Source organism: Phocoena phocoena, chromosome 1, assembly GCF_963924675.1.
Source record: "Phocoena phocoena chromosome 1, mPhoPho1.1, whole genome shotgun sequence".
Classification (NCBI taxonomy): Eukaryota; Metazoa; Chordata; class Mammalia; order Artiodactyla; family Phocoenidae; genus Phocoena; species Phocoena phocoena.
Genome location: NC_089219.1, coordinates 17,478,765 through 17,498,781, shown reverse-complemented (window position 1 = coordinate 17,498,781; position 20,017 = coordinate 17,478,765). Strand labels below are relative to the sequence as shown.

The 20,017-nt window shown below is 53.1% G+C and overlaps 1 protein-coding gene across 1 annotated transcript in view; it reads right to left on the bottom strand.

The window, feature by feature from the left end:
• Nucleotides 1–14,103: 14,103 nt before the first annotated feature.
• EPHA8 (EPH receptor A8) overlaps nt 14,104–20,017 on the bottom strand; it is a 34,083-nt gene continuing 28,169 nt past the window's right edge. The window contains exons 8-17 of the mRNA XM_065881522.1: nt 19,562–19,655; nt 18,510–18,577; nt 17,520–17,684; nt 17,135–17,320; nt 16,791–16,852; nt 16,009–16,218; nt 15,095–15,244; nt 14,818–15,008; nt 14,357–14,530; nt 14,104–14,218 (exon numbers count right to left, since the gene is read on the bottom strand). Of these exons, the coding sequence (XP_065737594.1) occupies nt 14,104–14,218; nt 14,357–14,530; nt 14,818–15,008; nt 15,095–15,244; nt 16,009–16,218; nt 16,791–16,852; nt 17,135–17,320; nt 17,520–17,684; nt 18,510–18,577; nt 19,562–19,655 (1,415 nt within the window). The remainder of the gene's footprint in view (nt 14,219–14,356; nt 14,531–14,817; nt 15,009–15,094; nt 15,245–16,008; nt 16,219–16,790; nt 16,853–17,134; nt 17,321–17,519; nt 17,685–18,509; nt 18,578–19,561; nt 19,656–20,017) is intronic.

Below are 20,017 nucleotides of genomic sequence, written 5' to 3'. Positions count from 1 at the left end.
GCACAGCAGCAAGAAGTAGAAGAAAGGACACAGAAGACCTGTGTTCAGATCCTGGCTCAGCCACTAACTTGCTGTGTGACTTTGGACAAAGAGCTTCCCCTCTCTGGGTTTCAGTCTCCACATTTGCAAAACGGAAGTAATTGCCCAGCCTTGCATCACCAAGAGACGAGTCTCCAGTGAGGCACTAGGAGAATCCTTTTCCTGATCAGCTTCCTTACCCCGAATAAGAGGGCTGAGAAACTAGCAGAGGACCGGTTGGTGCTGCCTGCCGCACTTCTACTCAACCTGGACGCCCCGCCCAGAATACCCCAAAGCTACAGACCTGGAAGTGGCTGCCCCTCCTGTTAAAGTCTGGCCCTAAGGTGGGGGCAGAAGCTCTGTATGTCTCCTCTGGCCCTAGAGCCTCCAGACTAGGACCTTGAGATCTTGTTTCTTCTAGTCACTCTCAGGGTGGGATGCTGGGGATCCAGGCAGCCTTGTTGCTGGAGAAGACCAGTGATATTCACTCATTCATTTATTTGTTTGTTAGCAGTCACCCAACACACACTCATCCAGCATTTACCATGTGGCAACCCCATGTTAGGTACAGAAGATCAAGGGTGTGTCAATTTCTTTAAGCCTCTGTGCCTGGCACTGGGGACAAAGTGATTAGTTGACTTATTCGATGTTTAGAGACACCTACCATGTTCCCTGTGCAGAGTGTCAAACAAATATTGAGGTCCTACTCTGTGCCAAGCACTATGACTGGTGCAGGAAACATAGACCCATAGGCTTTCTGAGCACCAGCTCTGAGTCAGGCACCACACGCGTGGGAGAACGGCAGCCTGCATTTTGTATGCGGACATGAAACTCAGAGTCTCCCTGTGGCTAACGAATCGTTGGGCTTCACAAGAGAAGTGCGAGCAGACCCCCTTGTCCATGAATTTGCTAATTGAGCTCCTCCAACTCAGACATTAACCTGCATTACCATAAATACTGCAGAGAACAGCCATGCACAATTGATGCTCAGTGCTAATGGAGAAAATCAGTCGAGGAATAAAACTGAAATGGAATCATAAAACCTTATTTTCACCATTAATTTGAACCTAGTCTCCCTTAAATACCTTTTGCTAAATCTTTCTATAACACTCCAGGGCTGGAGAGAGGGAGTGGATGCCGACAGAAGGGAGAGGCTCTGCAGTGGAGGTGGGGTGGGGGGGAACTGGAGCTGGAGGGCTGGAGGGGCTCCTGGGTGGGCCGGCCAGTCTGCTCTGCTTCGCCGGGGGCAGCCAGCCCTGGTCCATGGCAGACAGAGGTGGGTTTTGGTGATGAGTGAACCCAGCTCCACACACGGAGAAAAATGAGGCGAGGGAAGAGCAAGGTGGATGGACGGGCAGACAGAAAGGCAGGACTGATGGACCCCCAGGTAGACAGAGGAAAGCACACAGACACTGAGAGACAGATGGGCAGCCGGCCTGACCGATAAGGGAGTTAATGCACAGACAGACTGACAGACAATTGTGATGACAGACTACAGGTGGACTGAGAGGTGGGAGGTCAGTCTGACCATTGGGAGGACAGGTAGATAGACCTAGTGGGAAAACAGAGGGGAAGACCGGTGGATAGACAGACTGACAGACAGATGGACAGCCAGACTGACCTACAAGAAGCCTGACAACCAACAGGCAGACTGACAGAATCACAGGCCGACAGACGGGCACAGTGACAGTCCAAGAAGCAGATCAGGGAGAGGCAGGTGGCCAGTCTGCCCATTGAGAGAACAGATGGACAGAAGGACTGACAGGCCACAGGGAGTGAAGGCTGGAGTTGGGGCAGAGGCTGGGGTTGCTAACCCTCCCTAGATGTGCCTGGGGGGAGGGGAGGGGAGGAGGAGGCCTGGTGGATGCCTTCCTCTCGAGGGTCAAGGACTCGCGTGAGGGAGACAGGTGTGCTGGGTGCTCCCCTGGGCCCCAGGCTTCCCGGCCTCTTCCCCTCCTTCTCTTCACAGCCACATGCAGTGTCTGTCACGCAAGGCAGGAGGCTCGGAGCTACCGCTGAGACCTGTTCCATGGTTGGGGGCTGCGGACAGTGACTGGACCCCTCCCTGGGTCACCTGGGCCCAGGTGTCTGTAGGGGGCTCAGATCCAGTGAAAGGTCCTAGCCCTGGGGACATGGGGCATTTTAAGGCCCCGGAGGGAGCCTTCTGGTCCGCTGCCCGCCTGCCTCATTTATACCCTCTAACCCTGGCCACACCTCTGTGTGGAAGGTTCTGTTGTTAGCCCTATTTAACAGAGCAGCAAACTGGGGCTCAGATAGGGGAAGCACCCAGGCCAAGGGCTCAGCTTGAGTGGTGGCAGCCAGGCTGCGCACAGGAAGCCCACGTACACTCTGCTCCTTGGCGGTTGAGGCTGCTTCTGGGTCCAGGGCCCTGTGGCTGGGCAGTGTGTCTGTCAGACCCTGGGGTCGCCATAGGAAACCTCCCAGCCCTCAGACAGAGGCCACTTCCTCCAGTATCAACTTTTCCAGTGATCAAGATGCTTTTGGGCTCCATCTGAGGGCCTCCCATCTGCCTCTCAGTTGGTTGCAGAGTTAGGTGGGGCAAACCCCCAATAATCAGGGCCCTGGTCAGTCTGACTCTGTTGCTTGTTCCCTGCTCTGTAAACATGGCTGGTGGGGAGAAATTTGGGGCTTCCCTGAGGAGCGCCCTGCTCCTCCATGAATGGAGCCTCAACTCCCACTTCCTTGATTTTCATCCATTTCTCGTTTTGGTCATCAAGCACTCAGGACAAGAAATGCTTCCGTTCATCAATTAATGATAGTGGTAGCAGCAGCTGTAGTAGCAGTAACAGCCTTCGATGGCGGGGTCACTAAGAGAAGACAAACTATGTTCCAAGCTCTAGAAAGGTTAACTCACACCTCACAGTGAGTCTGTGAGGCAGGCGTCCTCCCCATTTTACTGGCGAGAAAGCCAAACTTACGCGGCTTCTCTAAAGTCTCGTAGTAAGAGGCAGAGTCAGGATCTAGCTTCTGGTCTAATCCAAAGCCTGGGCTCGTTCTGCTGCTCCAGGCAGGATTGGAGAGGCAGCCAGAGCTTGATGGGCCTTCTGAGAGCCATGGCTGGATCACGGGGAGCACGGGAGGAGGGGAAGGAGGTGACAGATGGTAGGGCAGGGCGGGTCCAAGAACCTGCAGAGCTGGGAGGCAGGCAGCCTTGGTGACTTACAGACACCCTGGGCTGCTGCAGGTGAGAATCACTGTCCCATTCCTCATGAAAGAAACATCAGTGTTAATCGGATCAGGCCCCACACCCTGTGCCGGGCGCCTCATCCATTTTTAATTTATTTCTTCCTTAAAACTTAACCCATGAGGAGGGGGTGGGGAGGGAGCTGAGAGAAGGCTGTGGAGGGATGTCGAGGAGAAGGTAGTAATTCCACACCTTCTGGATTGGTTCAGGGAGACTTCGTAGCACAGAGGTTAATAGCACAGTTTGGAATCACATACGTCGGCATGATTTCAGCTCAATTACCTACTAGTCATGTGACCTTGAACAAGTCACTTCCCCTCTCTGAGCCTCGGTTTCCTCTTCTGTAACATGAGGCTAATGAATACATGCCCATAGGTCGTGGCAGGCACATAATAAGTGTTCAGTAAATTGCAGCCATTGTGCCTAAGGGCTGGTCTGCTCTCATGAGGACCCTAGAAAAATGGGATGTTTTGTCTTTCTCACTGTCTGGAAGCTCATTTCTTCCTGAGGCAAAATTATCCTTCACTGGGGGGACTCTGACCATAAGAAGGGTTTCTTAAGTAGAGTTGAAATCTGCCTTTCTGAAGCCTCAATCTTCCGATTGTGGGAGGAAATATCCCAAATCCCTTTCCCAGGACAGCCCCTCCGGGATCTGAAGACAATGATAGGTGATGGTCCCCTGTCCTTGACACAATCTCCTGTTGCCATGGCTCCCAGACCCCCCTTTCAGCATGGTATCCTCCCCTTGACACACCCAAGGTTTTGTTTACCTCCTTCAGCACAGTCTAACAAATATTACTGAACCAGGACCTAGGCTGTACCAGCCTCACCCAATCCCTGAGAAACTCCAAAAGAAGTATTTAGGCAAGAAGAGAGGCAAGGCTCTAGACGTGCCAAGCCAGCATGGAGCATGGCAGGAAAATCACTTCCCCTGACTATGGCTCAATACTTCCAATAATCCAGCCTCAGCTCCTCTCAAAGTCCAGAGGTGGCCCCAGCCCAGGCCGTGGAGTCAGGCGTCTGCAGATGCAGAATCAGCACCAAGGACAGCTCCATGGTGTTTGGCTGCAAGAGTGTCCTGCCGGGTTTGAGGCTCAGTGCAGTCCAGGGAAGGTGACGGCTCCAGTCCTCAGACCACTGGCTAAAGACTGGCAGGCCAGGCTATCTGGTCACAGGGTGGAAGTGCTGAATAAATGTTGAATAAATAATTTACTAAGTCTTGGTTTCAGGCAGGACAAGAATTAGGAGAAATTATGGAGCATAAGTTCAGAAATTGGGGACCTTGGGGGGAAAGCAATTTGGCCTGAAGTTGGAGGCAAGAGTCTTAACTTGTCTGAGCCTCAGTTTCCCCAGCTGTGAAAGGATGGGAAGAAGGATGGAGATATATATAAAGGGCCTGGTACATAATCCCTCTGAGACTTGGCCTTTCTTGAGGATAGTGCCAGGAGTGTCTGCCTGGCCTGTGAGTGATGCTGGGAGGATCTCAGAGGAGGGGCCAAATGCATGTGTTAAACTGGATTCTGGGGCTCTGCTGTGCATCTGAAATTGGACACTACGTGTCCACGATGTTCCTGTGAGGATCCGCACACGGAGGCAGAGTGATTCCTATTCTGAACATCTTGACAAACGTGCAGTTCTGTCACTGGAGGAGAGACTAGGGGAGGGAGGGAATCAGAGATGACCATCTGAGCTTGGCATCCCTGCATGCACAGGCACACACACACACACACACCCACACACATGCTCCTACTACCCTCTACATAGTGACACACCACTCATATACTCAGTCATGCGCTGATTCATGTCACAGTCATGGAAATGCATATCACACACACACACACACACACACATACAATTGCATATACAATAGTACACCAACACCAATCACACATACTTGTGTGTTTTATGTATTTTACTCGCTGAGTTCTACATACAAAGACACATCCATTAACCACAGCCACCTTTACCTTCATGGCATATACTTACTCATCAGAGCCATACTCGCAGAGACACATGCATGTACAATCCTACACCAACAGTCATACACACCCTTGGAGATAATGTCATACATACCCTTTTGCACAGTTACTTGCTACCGCATGCACAAAAATATTTGCACTATCTCTCAGAGTCATCGAAACACAAATCCATAACAGTGCCCACTCCCCCACCCGCCACTCTGCCCCGTCACTCATCCTCTTGGTCCTGTGAGCCTGGGAGGGTTTCCCAGGTGTGATCTGATGACTGGGTGATTCCTGAGCTTAGGACAGGGCCCACATCCCTAACCCCTCCCTCCAGCACACCTCACCACTGCCCTTCCCCAAGGAGTCAGGTTGACCTGGTTTGAATCCTGGTTCACCACTCACCAGCTCTGAGCAAGTTACATAATTTCCCGGTGCCTTGGTTTCCTTACTGGTAATAATGGAATAGTAATAGCAACACTCTCATAAGGCTGCTGTGAGGACTGGAAAGCATGCATGGAAAGCACTTGTCACTGTGTCTGGCACATGATAAAATTTGGTAAATAGTGATTCATTAGTATTAATAACAACAATAAGCCACCCGCAGAGGTTCCCAATAGATGCCATACAGACATTCTTCTTTTCATGGCCTCTTTCACACAAGTGCGTGGCCGGGGAGGGGGGGAGGAATAATTACCTTTTTGGCATCCAAAGATGATGTCAGCATTGGGAGGGAGGGGACTGCAGCTGGGCTCCCCTCCCCTCACCGCCTTGGCCCCAGTCCTTGTGTCACCTTGGCCATGCCTTCACTTGAACCTTCCCTCGATGGCTCCTGGCTTCCTTCACCTGAGTCTGCATCACTTCTACCCCTGCCCTCTGCCCAGCCAAGACCCTGGGCCCCCTTCTTCTTCCCTTGGGCTCCTGCCACCTTAAAGCAGGAAGGTGGCTTTCTGGTTTATCTTGGTTTATTTTATTTGATGCTGGACCCCTCATCTTTGGTATTCAGAGAGGAGCTCTTGTGATAATCTCTCCACTCTAAATGCTCATCACATTTCTCTTAAAGCCACAGGCGCTCCCCCCATTCCCATCTTTTATTCATCACCTTCCACCAGCCCCAACACAGGAGACATGGAAATGCAAGCCCTCCAAGGACTGCGAATTTCACGCCAGTAGCTGACCCTTCCCCAGCCACCGAGGGTGGGAGAGATGGAGGTGTCCTAATGAGGTGCCCGGGGAATTGGGAATGGAGTTTGAGAGGTGGTGGTCCACGGGCCTAGGCCATCATCCCCTGGGTGAAATGAGAGATAGAGGAAAAATGGTGAGGGGCCTTCCGTGGGGCTAGGATGCTAGCCTACCCCTTCCTGCTTCCAAAACCTCACCCATGCTCACCGACAGCCTCACCCTTGCACCATCCCAGAGATACCCAGCCACCTTCCTTCAGCTATAGTGACCAACACCAGACATGATCCCTTGTATCTTACCCTCATATCATCTTCTAATCCTCATGACAAGCCTGTGTGGTGTGTATAGTATTTGACCCCCTGTAATGGGCTCAGGGTCACATGGAAGGGAAGGATGAAGAAACTGACCCCAAGATAGGGCACTTACCCAGGGCCCCAGTAAGGGGTATTTGTCTGTGTCTCTCTCATTCACTGAATTCTGACCATGATCTAGCCCTGGGCTGAGCACTGGGGTTCTCTGGCTAAATAGGAACAGCTCTGGCCTTAATCAGTCCACAGGGAGTGGAGGGGGATCTATCACAGTGCAATATAAGTGTTTTAATGGGAAGTCTGGGGGCATGTGGGAGCTCAGAGAAGGGAGGCATCCATCCCTAAGTTAGGGAGAGGGGTACCAGAGGTTGGGATCTTCAGTAGGGGAGGAATTAACCAGAGGGGGAAGCAGAGGAAGAACATTTCTCTAGTGGAAAACATACATGTTCCATAGCCATGGGAGAGGGCCGAGAATGTTTATGGACCTGCAGGTGTTTTCTTGTGGCTGTAGGGTCCTCTGTGGGTTTTCTGGGGAGTGGGCACAAGGGATGAGACAAGATACATGGGTAGGGCCAGATTAGAAACCTTTGCTTGGTGCCTTGGATCACCTCTTCCTACACCTCCTCTAACCCCCAGTCGTGCCATCTGTTTTCCTCTCCCCATAAGCTCCCTCAGAGGGCTGAGAGGGTTTGGTCAGCTTTGCCCACACTCAGGGCCCAGAGGGTTATTCTTCCAGGGGGCTTCTGTGTTTCCTCAGGGGAGTCCAAGTAGAGCAAGGCTCCAAAGAGATGAGATACTAATGGTGAAAATTCAGGCATTGTATCTGATTAAAGTGTAAGGTGTTCATATGTCTGAGGATTTCCTTTTGATCATCAAACTGCTCCTCTGGGGAATTTTTTTCCCTTCTGCAGGTGGTCCTAGAATGGCGATACCAAGATCCAGGAGGTAGAAGACAGTCCAAAGCTGCTTTGGGAAGCCTTCCTTTAATGCACGTTATGAAAAGTTAGGTGGCCTGGGTTCAGACCCAGACTGTGTCTCTGATGCTGTGGGAACTTGGGTGAATCCTTTTCTCTCTCTGGGAAGGGCTGGGTTTCTTTATTTAAGAAACCTAGAGGGTGTGGAGAATGAACAGTCTGGTTCCTCAAAGCCCTCTAATTCTATAATAAAACAAAGGAACTTATTCCAATATTCTATGATCCTATGATCTGGCTTCTATGTTTTCTCTAGGCTGTGAGCATCTTGAGGGCAAAAATTATCTTATTTACTCCAGAATTCACAGATTCAAGGCAGGACCTATCACAGAAGAAGTGCTCAGTAAATATACATTCATTAATTCATTTATTCATTTATTCATTCAACAAACACCTGTTACACACAAATGAGGGCCACAAGTGTGCTGTGTGCTAGGGTTAAAGCACTGAGTAAATTAGATACCATACTTGCTTTTTAGAATGTATTGAATGATGGGGGCAGAAAATAAGTAAATAGACCATGTATAGCCTCAACAGGTTTTAAGGGCTATAAAAAAATAACATTGGTTAACACAGTAGAAAGTGACCCAGGAAGAAGCAGTCACTGTCGGGCTGAACATTTTGAAGACATGGAAGAGCATCCCATGAAGGAGGAAGAGCTAATGCCAAGGCCTGGCACGTTCAAGAAGTAAAAAGAAGGGCGTGAGTGAGGGGAGGATGAGTGGAGGGAGGTTGGAGAGGTCAGCTGGAGCAGGTTGTGTTGGGTGTTTTAGGCCGGGTGAGGGTTTTAGATGTCATTATCAACTTGATAGAAAGCTTTTGGAGGGTTTTATAACTAGGGAGGTGGCATGATCTCTTTAAAATTTTTAAGATCCCTCTGGCCATCCATGGAGAATGGATTATGGGGGCGAGAGAGGAAGCAGGTGGACCCATGAGGAGGCTCCCACAGACCGCCAGGGGAGGGGAGTAGTGGTGGCTCAGACTTGGGGGCGAGTGGAGATACATGGTTAGATTTAGAGTGCAGTTCGGAGAGAGCTGACAGGACCTGCTGATCTGTTGCTGCACAGCCAGCCCCCAGCCATTGGAGTCCAGCACCCTGGACAGCGCACTCCACTTCTCCGAAGGGCTGGTTCCGGTTTCTCCCGAGACGCTGAGATCCCTGAAAGCAGCCCTCATTACTTTCTAATTATAAAACATTTCACTTTCTAATTATAAAACTTTTCAACATTCAGAAAAAATCAGAAAATAATGTGACAGACGGGTATGTGTCCACCAAGATTAAATGGGTGTTTAACATTTTGCCATATTTGTTTCAGAGCCCTCTCTTTTTAAAAAAGAAAATAACTGAAACCTATCAATACAGTTCAATACCCCTCTCCTCCTTGCCTTTATTCCCCAGATGTAACTGAGCTGAAGCTTGTGTTTATCTGTTCCAGACGTGTACCGTCTTCATCTAGTTATGCATGCAAAACCTGTAATTCTATTGTTACATAAATTTTAAAAGTTTATATAAATGGCATAGTAACCGTACACATTCCTTCGTCATTTATTTTTTCACTCCATATTTATGTTCTGGAGATTTACCTATACTGGGACATGTTGACCTAGTTTGTTCATTTTAACTGTGATAGATGATTTCACTATATTTATAAAGCAGCTTATTTTCCTGTTCTCCTGCTGAGAGGCAGTTAGGCTGCTCCTCATTTTTCTATCACATACTAAGGTGCAATGAATATCCTTGTCCATGCATCCTTTTTCATATGAGTTTCTCTAGGATGCATAGAAAACACTCTGGGTTCTCCACCCAGGTTCTTTGAACTGCAGGTGCACTCATCCTCCAGCTGCTGTGTGTTGGCTGCTAAGGGCTCACAGCTGCTCACAGCTTCTTGGGAATGTCCTCATCCAGGAAGTTATAAGTTGCCCCCCTGCATTGGGCAGCCCATAGCCAATGACTGATGGATATGGGGGGGTGCAAAATCTGGCCCCCTTGCCTCAAGGCAGATTCGCTCTGCAATGTTATTAATGCTCCAGACCTCCCCACAGGATCAGATTGAAGCTAATCTCCAACTGAGAACCCACCATTACTTAACATTTCCTCCTACCTTATCTGCCTGTCCCTCTCTCTTCACATGAGAGCCCTCCCTCAATAAATCACCTGCACAAGAATCTCAGGCACTGCTTAGGGGACCTAACCTAGGACAGGCACACACTAAGGCAGAGCTGCTGGGTCTCATCTTAAAATTTACTGTTTCCAAATTTCTCTCCAAAGTAGTTGTACCAATTTATATTCCCACCAGCAGTTTATAAATATTGCTATTCCACCCCACCATGTTCATCGAGACTAACGTTATAGATTAATTTTGCCAATCAGATTGGTGTAATATGCTATCTAATTTTTGTTTTAATTTTCATTTCCATGCTTACTAGTGATGTTGAGAATCTTTTTAATATCTTTATTGGCCATTCAAATTTCTTCCTCTGTTATTTGTCTGTTCATAGCTTTTGTCCATTTTCCTATTGCTTTGGAATGTTTTGGTAAATTGATTCTTTGAAGTTGGAAAAAAATTTTTTTTTTTTTAAATTTTGGAAACTAATTCTCTCTTGGTTGGTTGCACAGTTTACCAATATCTTCTCCCAGCCATGGCTTTAACAAATTTATTTTTTGTCTTGTAGAAGTTTTTGATTTTAATGAAATAAGATTTATCATCATTTCCCTTTATCATTTGTGCTTGTTGTGTCTTATTTTCTACTCTAAGATCGTAAAGTTATTTTCCTGTTTTCTTGTAAAAGCTTTATAGTCTGCTTTTTCACATTTAGGACTTTGATCAACCTGGAACTTACTTTGTGAGTGGTGTGAGCAGGAATCTACTTTTATCTTTTTCCATGGGGGTATTTAATTGTCCTAACATCACTCACTGACTACCCCTTGCCATGTTTCAAACAGTCATATATATCTTTGGATCTGTTCCTAGACATTATTCTGTTCTTTTTATCTGTTTCTCTATTCCTGGGACTAAATTAAATGATTTTAATTATTAAAGCTTTATAGTAATTACTGAGATCTGGCAGGGTGCAGTTCCCTTCCGCTTCCTCTTATTTCTTCTTCAAAACTGTCTTAGCTATTCTCGGTTCTTTATTATTCCATCTACATTTTGGGATGACCTTGTCAAGTTGCAGAGAAAACCTCATTGCAAGTGTTACTGGGAATAAAATGTATAGATTAAATTGGAAGCTACTAGTCAACTTTATAACAGGGAGGCTTCCCATCCACGAGCATGATTTGTTTCTCCTGTGGCTGTTATTCTTTATCTCCTCTGCATTCCATCCTTGCACAGGGCGCTGCCTAGGAAATGAATCTCCAAACCCTTCTCATCCTCCAGTGCCCAGCTGAATTCTCTCTCCTCCAGGAAGTCCTTGGTGACAGTCCTGGTCCTCCAGGCTCAATCTCCCCCACACTCCTCCTCTAACCTCCTTTAACCCCTCTGCATGCACCATTTTCTGGACACTTAGCCCCCTGGATCCAATTGAGGGAACCATTTTTGTGCACTCTGTACCTCCGCCTAGAGTTCAGCTTTGTATCCCCAGTGGCACACACTACATAGTAGGTGCTCTGTAGGTCCTACCGAGATGGTTGGTCCTTAGGGAAGAGAATGTTATTGTCTATGTAATAACAGGTTCTTCCTCATAGGAGACAGCTGGTTCTGTGGGGTGGCGCCTACATCGGAGTTTAGAGTTCCAGGGGGAAACACATCTGGCTTGAGCTCAGGCAGATCTAGCTTACATGATGGTTCTGCCACATGGGACATTGGCCTGAGCGTGATTATTAGTGAGATTGTAGGAAACACATTAAATGTGTTTTCTCCATGGTCCCCCTTTCCCAAATTGAGGGAGAGGCAGGAAAGAAGACACTCCCCTCAGCTGGAGGGGCTACTGGTGATCATTTACTTGTTCATCAGCAAGACCCCAGGGGTATCTTCCCCAAATGTCTGAGCCATTGACTCAAATGGACACAGTTGGGCTCTGCTGCCACCACCCTCTCCTGCTGCTGTCCCCTTTCTCTGGGAGCAGAGTTGGGTCCTCTGCCTCTTGATGTAACTATGGAAGCTGCTTGCATCCTGTCTTCCCTTCCCTGCCCCGTAGGACCCAGGTCTCTCGATGGGCCCCTTGTTCCCAGGGAAGCTGTCCCATGAGACGCTCTTTTCTCATGCGTTCCTCCTCCAGGGCTGTCCTTCTTCCCCAAGAGAACGCGAGGCAAGGGCGACGCCCAGCTACAAGGGATTGAGCTCCAGTGTTAAGCACCATCTGTACCTCACGGAGGAAAGAACTGGGGTCCCAAGGGGGTGCTTCCTAGCAGAGCATGAGCTTTGGAGTTGGACAAAACCTGGGCTCCGATTCAGACCCCCCAAAACTGACTTTAGGCAAGTTATAAGACTCAGCCTCCTCTTACAGAAAATGGGCACATGAATCCTACCTCCTAGGATAGATGAGAAGACCAGAGAGGGGAAAAAATACGTATGGGATGCATGCCGCAGGTGCACAGCATAAGGTTGGTCCTTCCTTACCAGGAGAGGTCAAGGTTGTAGGAATGGGAAGAAATGGGGGACACAGGCAAAGATGAGGCAGAATTTATTCTCAACGTGGGTAAGTACAAGATTCAGGATGGAGACCACAGAGAGGCAGATCTCTGGGACTTTGAGGGGCACCTCACACTGGGGGCAGGGGCCACACTTTCCCAAGTGCCAGGCCCACTCTGTTCCCCCTGGCTGTGAGGATACAGAGCCCAGGAACTGGGTGAGAGTGGGGTGGGGGTGGGAGGAAGACAGGGTCCTCCCCGGATCGTGTCCTGACCATGTTTCCGACTTCCATAGGAAGGAAGAACAGCTCGGCTATATAGTAATATAATATATAGAGGTGTAGAGAGCTGGCCGCGGCACCTGGGCGGGGCTGAGACTCCCCGAATTATTGCAGGAGGGAGAGGGGGCTCAGTGCTGGTGTCTCCGTGGAACAGCTGTGCTGGCTACTGGGAGGGCTGGGCAGGGGGCGGGGCTGAGCTTGCCCCTCCCTCGGGGCCGGCAGGGGTAACCCGGCATCCTGCCCAGTGGGGTTCCTTGGGCCCCCGCCAGCTTCCCCTGGGATGGGGCTTTCTCACCCTGGGTGCTTCTTATGTGCTTTGAAGACCATTTTTGCATTGTCAGGAGTGAGGAAAAAATATTCTGACATGGTAGAAAAAGATATTTACATACCCTGGTGGGCCGTTAGAGGGAGGGTCAACTCTGAGTGGGGGGCGACTTCCTCCTCTGTGCGGGAGGACGTGGGGAAAAAGCCCCGGGAGGAGGCTCAGCTCTGAAACTTCGCTGCCATGTGACCTTGGACAAGGCACACTCCCTTGGTCTGCCCGGAAGGTGCAGGAGGGGTGGACTTGGGGCTGAAAAACCAGGATGTTATGGTCCTTGTTCCTAGGTGTGGGTCTGGGGGGCAGGCCAGGGCTGAGCAGCGAGGTTGGCAGAGGGACTTGCAAGTGACGAGCCCTAGGCTGTGCAGGGGCATCAGAGACTAGAAGGAAGTTGGTGGCCCCTGGCCCCTGGCCAGGTAGCCAAGTTCAGCTGAGGGCATCTCACGTACCCTGTGTTGATGCCCACACAGAAGGTGGCCAGAGGGGCTGGCCGGGAACCCTGTTTTCCTGTTGAAGCAGTGGTGGGAGCCAGGTGGAGGATGCAGGTGGCCCCCCACCAGCTAGAGGGAGGGCTCAGACCTGAGATAGAGCCGGGGGTGGGCTCACCTGGGCGGAGACAAGGGTGGGCCTGGTGCTGGTGTGGTTTGGAAGTAGCCCCTGGCTCCAGCCTCCAGGCTTGGGGGAGGGGGGTGAGCTTCTCCCCAGTCCCTGTGGGTGCTGAGACCTGGGCCCACAGCTGATGGGCAGTGTCACACTGAGCTCCCTGCTCACGCGTCCTCACGCTGTGACACGCATCCTCATTCATGACATGCCATCCACAGTCACACACACGTGCCCCCAGCATTAACGAATAAGCACACTCACCATAACTGGCACACATCCATGGGGGACCTCATGGGTGGACACGTGTTCACAAGGGCTCCTGTGACCTCGTGAGAACACACCCCTACAGCATGCGAGTGCGTGCACACAGGCACCCTCACGCACACGCGCACACACACAGAGGCAGGTGAGCGACATTGCTGTTGGGCTCAGTGGCATTGGGGCCCCGGCCTCTGGGAAAGAGAAGGCCCTCTGCCCTGGGGGCAGGTGTCCCCTCCCTCCTGGGCACAAAAGGTCCCTTCCCAGGTGGCCTGACCCCAGATAACTCCAGGTCTTGTGGTGGAGTCCTCGGCCTCCCTGGCACCTGAGGGGAAGGCAGCCAATGAGGAGGGACAGAGGCCTGGGATGGCCAACCCTGCGAGTCCTCTGACGGCTGGCATGACCCAGGGCTGGCTCGGTTTGGTCAGAGGTGCCGGTGGGGCCCCTGGGTGCTGGTCAGCTGGGCCCTCATGGTCTGGATGCTGCCCAGGATCTTCTTCTGGTGGCCCATGAGGGTGATGCCCAGGGCACGCACATCCCTGTAAAGGAAGGCGGTGCTGACCTGGAAGTCTGGGAGCTGTGGAGACGGGGACATACCCATCCCTGGAGCTGCCATCCTCAGCGGCTCCACCTCTGGTCTCTGCCCCTGCTCCCGTCCCCAGGGGCCCACCACTTACTGAGCATTCATACGTAGCACCATGCCCAGAGAGGAGTAACCCCCAGCAGCGAAGTGGTCCCGGTAGCGGCCCATACGGATGGAGTCCAGCCAGTCCCCCACGGTGAGGCCCCCGCCGCCACCCCCGCCCCCGCGGAGGTCAAAGCAGCTCCGGGCAAAGGCGGGGGGCGGGCACCTGAGGCACAGGGGCCCTTGGTAAGTGGTCTGCCTGGAGACACTGGCGCCAGCCACTCAGCCTCCATCTAGGCTCGGCAGTGGCAAGGAGGGTCTGAAGGGTTAGACCGCAGGCTTGGAAGTAGAGCTCTGAACGGGGGTCAGAGGCCCAGTCTGGGTCTGGTCCAGGGGTCAGGGCAGAGCCATCCCAAGGCCTGGACTAAGTCTGGGCCTTGTCTAGGGCAAGCGGGGAGGGCAGCTGGGGTGGGCGGGGCTGGGGTGGGCGGGGCTGGGGTGGGCGCCAGGCACCTGTTGACAGTGGCCGTGGCCCTGAGACTCTCAGGGCTGCGGATCAGCGTGTCCAGGACGCTGACGATCTGGGAGAAGCGAGGCCGCTGGGCCCGGTCCTTGTGCCAGCAGTCAAGCATGAGCTGGTGCAGGGCGCGGGGGCAGCCCATGGGCGCGGGCAAGCGGTACCCCTCCTCCACGGAGCTGATGACCTGTGGGGGGAACATGGCGATGGGCTGGAGCGGCCCTTCCCTCCGAGGCCCCGGCCACCTCTGCCCAGCCAGGCTCCGGCACTCACGTCCCGGTTGGTCATGTTCCAGTAGGGCCGCTCCCCGTAGGCAAGCACCTCCCACATGACCACCCCAAAACTCCACACGTCGCTGGCCGAGGAGAAGGTCCGGAAGGCGATGGCCTCAGGGGCCGTCCAGCGGATCGGGATCTTCCCTCCCTGCGACGGACACACGAGTGTTGAGAGCTTCTCCCCAGCTCATCAGGGAGCTGAAGGCAGGGGTCTGGGCTGGGAAACTCGAAGGCTGGCTGGAGAGACATGGCCTCCACCTTCCAAGAGCACCTGTTCTGATGGGGGAGACCTGCACATGGAGCTGGTGTGGAGACTGAACAAAAGACAGTGGGTGGAGGGCCTGGCACCCAGGAGATGCTCAGTAAGTATCAGTCAACAGGTTGATGTCTGAACATGTGATGAAGCTCAGAGAACGTGGTCTAGTAATTTTCCAGCTCCCCTGGAGGGTTGTTTTTGGTCACAAAATCCTTTCTCTAAGTGAAACCTTATTTGGAGGCTCAGTGGGCGAGATCCTAAGGGAAGGTCCTGACAGAGGCAGGGGTGGAGGCCCTCCACCCTTAAGGCAGCCCCTTAAAGCACTGCTAGAGAAGCCCAAATCCCCCCAGAACACATTTTGAAAATGCTGGTTTTTAGTCAAACGTTAGAGACAGACGTGGAGTGGAGGCGATTCAGAGAGATGCCAACTCTCCCCAGAAATCCTAGTGAGTGAGTGATGGGGGGACCGGCCCTGGTATCTCCGCAAGCCAGTTAGTGACGGAGCAGAGGTGGGAAAGCTTTGGTACAAACTGAGGTGCACAGAAGAGGTAGGACTCGCCCCAGGTTGAAGGCAACCCTGAAACATCCAACTTCCCTAACGACACGTGGGGGGCTCCATCCCAGGGCCTGCTGGAAAGGGGGTGCGGGCTACGCACTGTGGTGGTGTAGGCGGCGTCGGGGTCATCCTCCAGCACCCGCGAGAGCCCGAAGTCAGACACCTTGCAGACCAGGTTGCCATCGACCAGGACGTTGCGGGCAGCCAGGTCGCGGTGGACATAGCCCAGGTCCGAGAGGTAGCGCATGCCGGCGCCCACTCCTCTGAGCATGCCCACCAGCTGCATGATGGTGAACTGCCCATCGTGAGTCTGCAGGGGGACGTGGCTTGGGCTTCAGGAAGGCTCTTTGCAGTTTACAAAGTGCCTCACTGCTTAGGAAGCATATTGCTGTTTAAGGTTTGTTCTCACGTCTCATTTACACTCAGAGCAACCCTGAGAGGTAGGTAGAGTGGCAGTGACTGGTCATCCACTTTGCAGAAGGAGAAATGGAGGCCCAGAGAGGTTTCGTCCTGTGCCTAAGAGCACCCAGCAGATAAACGGCACGGCGAGGGCTGGGCATCTAGGGATTTCCACCACCACCCGCCATGCCTCCCAGCTGACTGGGGCCCTGGGTGCCCACGGAGGCACCCCTCTTAGCCTGTGTGCAGGACAGGGCAGCAGGATCCATGCAGCAGAGGGACTTCCACGTGATGGGGGTGCTGAAAGGCAGTTTGATGGGCTGACCCTTAAGACCCCTCCCCACACCTGGCTCGCCCTTCCCCAGGTCTGTTAGGTCCAAGCTCTGGGGAGGAGGGGGTATCTGGAGGTCTCACATTATCTCCCACCACTCAGACTGAACGTCCCTCCCCTGGCCCAGGTGAAAGGAGCGGCGGGGCACGCACCCTTAGGAAGGTGTCCAGAGAGCCGTTCTCCATGTACTCGGTCACGATCATTGCCAGCTGGCCTGGGGAGGGCGCCGGGGAGGAGGTGGCACTTGGTGGGGGGATCAGGAACATGCCCCCCCGTCCCCGCTATGAGCTGCCAGGAGCTGGGCCAGCACCCAGGGCCCCGGGGAACGTAGGGTTTCCACTGGGGTTCCAGGCTCTGGGCCCCCTTCCATGCCAAGTCATCTGGGGACCTGAGCCAGGGGGATGGGGCAGGGCAGGGTGGTCTGGGGATGCACCTAGAGCCCTGACCGCAGCAGGAGGGGCCCTGCAGGGTGAGGCTGCTGTCGCCTGGCACCTACCACGGGTGACGACACCTTCAAGGCGGATGATATTGGGGTGGTCAAACTGACCCATGATGGATGCCTCACTCAGAAAGTCCCGCCGCTGTCTCTCCGTGTAGCCGGCTTTGAGGGCCTTGATGGCCACGGGCATGTCCCGCTGTCCCGGCACCTGCAGATGCCCGTAGCAGACTTCCCCGGACTCTCCTGTGAACCCAGGTGGGGCAGGCAGGGGGTGGGCGGTGGGACCTTCCTCCCCTCACCCCAGACTCTGCACTCTCCCAGCCCCACACACCCGAGTGTCTGGCCATGCCGGGCATCTTGGTTCCCCCGTCCCTCTGCACTGGGTGTCCCTCCCCTGGGCACCCCCTGTGATGTCCCCACACTCACAATCCCTGAAGCTCACCGGAGCCAATGATCTTCTCAATGTGGATTCTAGAGGCCTCGATCTCGCGGGTGAAACCGCGGCCCACCCGGCCCGGCTCCTCGTAGGTGTGGGGTTCTGCATAGAACTGGGGCTCTGGGATCTTCCCCGGAGGGTGGTGCAGGGGCAGGAAGACGGGTGGAGGCGCTGAGGGGCCAGGAGAGAAGGGCCATCGGTGGGCTCCATGAGGACATTCTCTCCCAGCATTCCCTGGGCCTGGGACGGGACTGGTGGTGGGGTGAGAAGTGTCTCCGGGAATCCCAGGATGTGGTGGCAAACAGGTGCCCAATAAGTGCTTGCCAAGTGTAAGCATGGTCTCTGTGGAGTAGATCTGAGCTCTCTAGGGGACTTTGGGATTTCTCGTGAGTTGTGAGCCTGTCTGTCATTTTTCTGGGGTTACTTTTAGGGTCCTTAAGACCTTTCTCAATTGTCCTAGGGTAGGAATGTGACCAAAAAAGGTCACATCACAGTGCCAACTCAGACTGATGGAAAGCGGGTCTCTAGAAGACTGTGTTAAGAAGGATTCTGAGACCGTATTCAGGCTCCATGGGAATCAGTACCATGATTGATTCTGCCGTGGGCAAAGAAGTGGGGCATTGAGGTAGGCATCCCTATATTTGCCCTGTTTTCTGAGGTTTCTGCAGGGTCCTGAAAAAGTTCTTTGTAGTAGGGGTTCTTATCCAAGAGTATATGACCCCCCAAAGGTGTATGTGAAATTGTGCATGAATGCCAATATCTGTGCATTTCCCTGGGGAGAGAGAGGGTCTGTAGCATCCTCTTCAAACCCAGGCAAGTTGCACAGCACTGCACCTCTGGGGTTTCAGGTCTCTGTGACAGCCTGCTGTCTCTCTCTGGGGCTCTAGTCTTTTCTGTGGGCGCCTTTCCCCTTCCCACCTGCGCCACCCCCAGACCAGCACTGGGTCCTACTGTGACCTCCGCTTTTGCATTCGGATCCCTGGGCCCTGCACTCACCCTGCCCGTTCTGATACTGCATCTTCTCCTCGTCCGAGTGCTGGAAGGCCTTGCTGTAGCCGCAGTGCCTGTGGAGGGTGGACTGTCCCTGGTTTCAGGCCTGACCCCGTTCAGGGACACGTCCAAACTCCTCCCTTCTACCCCCCTTCCCCTTTCAGGTCAGTTTCTGCCACCCCGGTCCCTGCCCCTGCAGGGGGGCAGTCCCAACCTCAGGCTCTCAACCCAGCTGAACTGTGACATTTATAAACACCATATAATTTACAAAATCAAGTCCACTTGGCCCTCACAGCAAAGTCTATGGCATTATTAGCTCAATTTTACACGAAAGCACCCCTGGTAGAGGGGCTGGGAGATGAGGCTTCTGATGCCAACGCCGCCGTGTGACCTTGGCAAGCTCCTTCCCTTCCCTGGATCTCAGTTTCTCCATCTATGGACGATCTTTCCAATTCTCGCTGAGTGGGACCCTAAGCCCGCACCACCTCCCTCTGGAACAGAGTGGGAGGGGGAGAGTAACTAAGGGCACGGTCTTTAATTTTAACAGACCTGGGTCCTGTCCCAGTTCTGACACCTACTTAGTTGGTGGGCTGGTTTAAGGGTTCTGTGTGTCTGAAACACATCCGAGTGGAGATGGGAGTGGGCAGCTGGACCTCAGGAGGAAGGCCTGTGCTGGTGGCACACTTGGGGAATGTCAGCGTGAAGGTAGAATTCAAAGCCGTGGGCCCTGATAAGGTTACTCAGGAGAGCTGGAGCTGGGTAAGTAGGAAAGAGGAAAGGGTCCCAGGCCAGCCTGGGGCCCTCCTGCTTTCAGGAAGTTGTGCAGAGAAGGGGCTGGAGGAGATGGAAGACAGGCCAGACAGGTGGATGGAAAGTGGGGGGTGAGCCGGACATGGAAGGCAAGAGAAAAGCGTCCCAAGAAGGAGGAAGGAAGAACAGGTATATCTGTCAGTGAGCCCAGGCACAGGGGATCACTGGCTCAGCAGGGCTGGGGACAGGCAGGAGACACAGTGCTCCAGGGGAGGGGGGTGGGGTGGCCGGGGGCCAGGACCACCCACCTCTTCTTGCAGATGACCAGGAGAAGAAGCAGGACCAGGCCAGTGATGAGTGTCAGGCAGATCCAGACGATGGTCCGGGTGTCGTAGCGGGGACCTGTGGGGGGAGAGCAGGCTGGGGGGCCAGCCACTCAGCCCTGGCCTCAGGGCCAGAGGTCTGGTGGCCTTCTCGGGGCCCGGCGGCAGCCTCCTTGGCTGTGAGCCAGCCCAGAGCTGGGGCGCAGGCCGCACCCTCCTCTGCCCCACCCTCCCCTCTACAAGTCTCCCCTTCAATATCCTGCTTTGCAACCTGGTGCCACCACTTCCTGGGACTGTGTAACCTGGGCAGAGTCACTAGACTTCTCTGAGCCTTAGCTTTCTCACCTGTAGCATGAGTCCAGAAATGCCTGTCCTGCCCGTTACTGTAACAGTGACAAAGCTGAATATACTGAGAGCTGCACAGTCAGTAACCCCCATCCC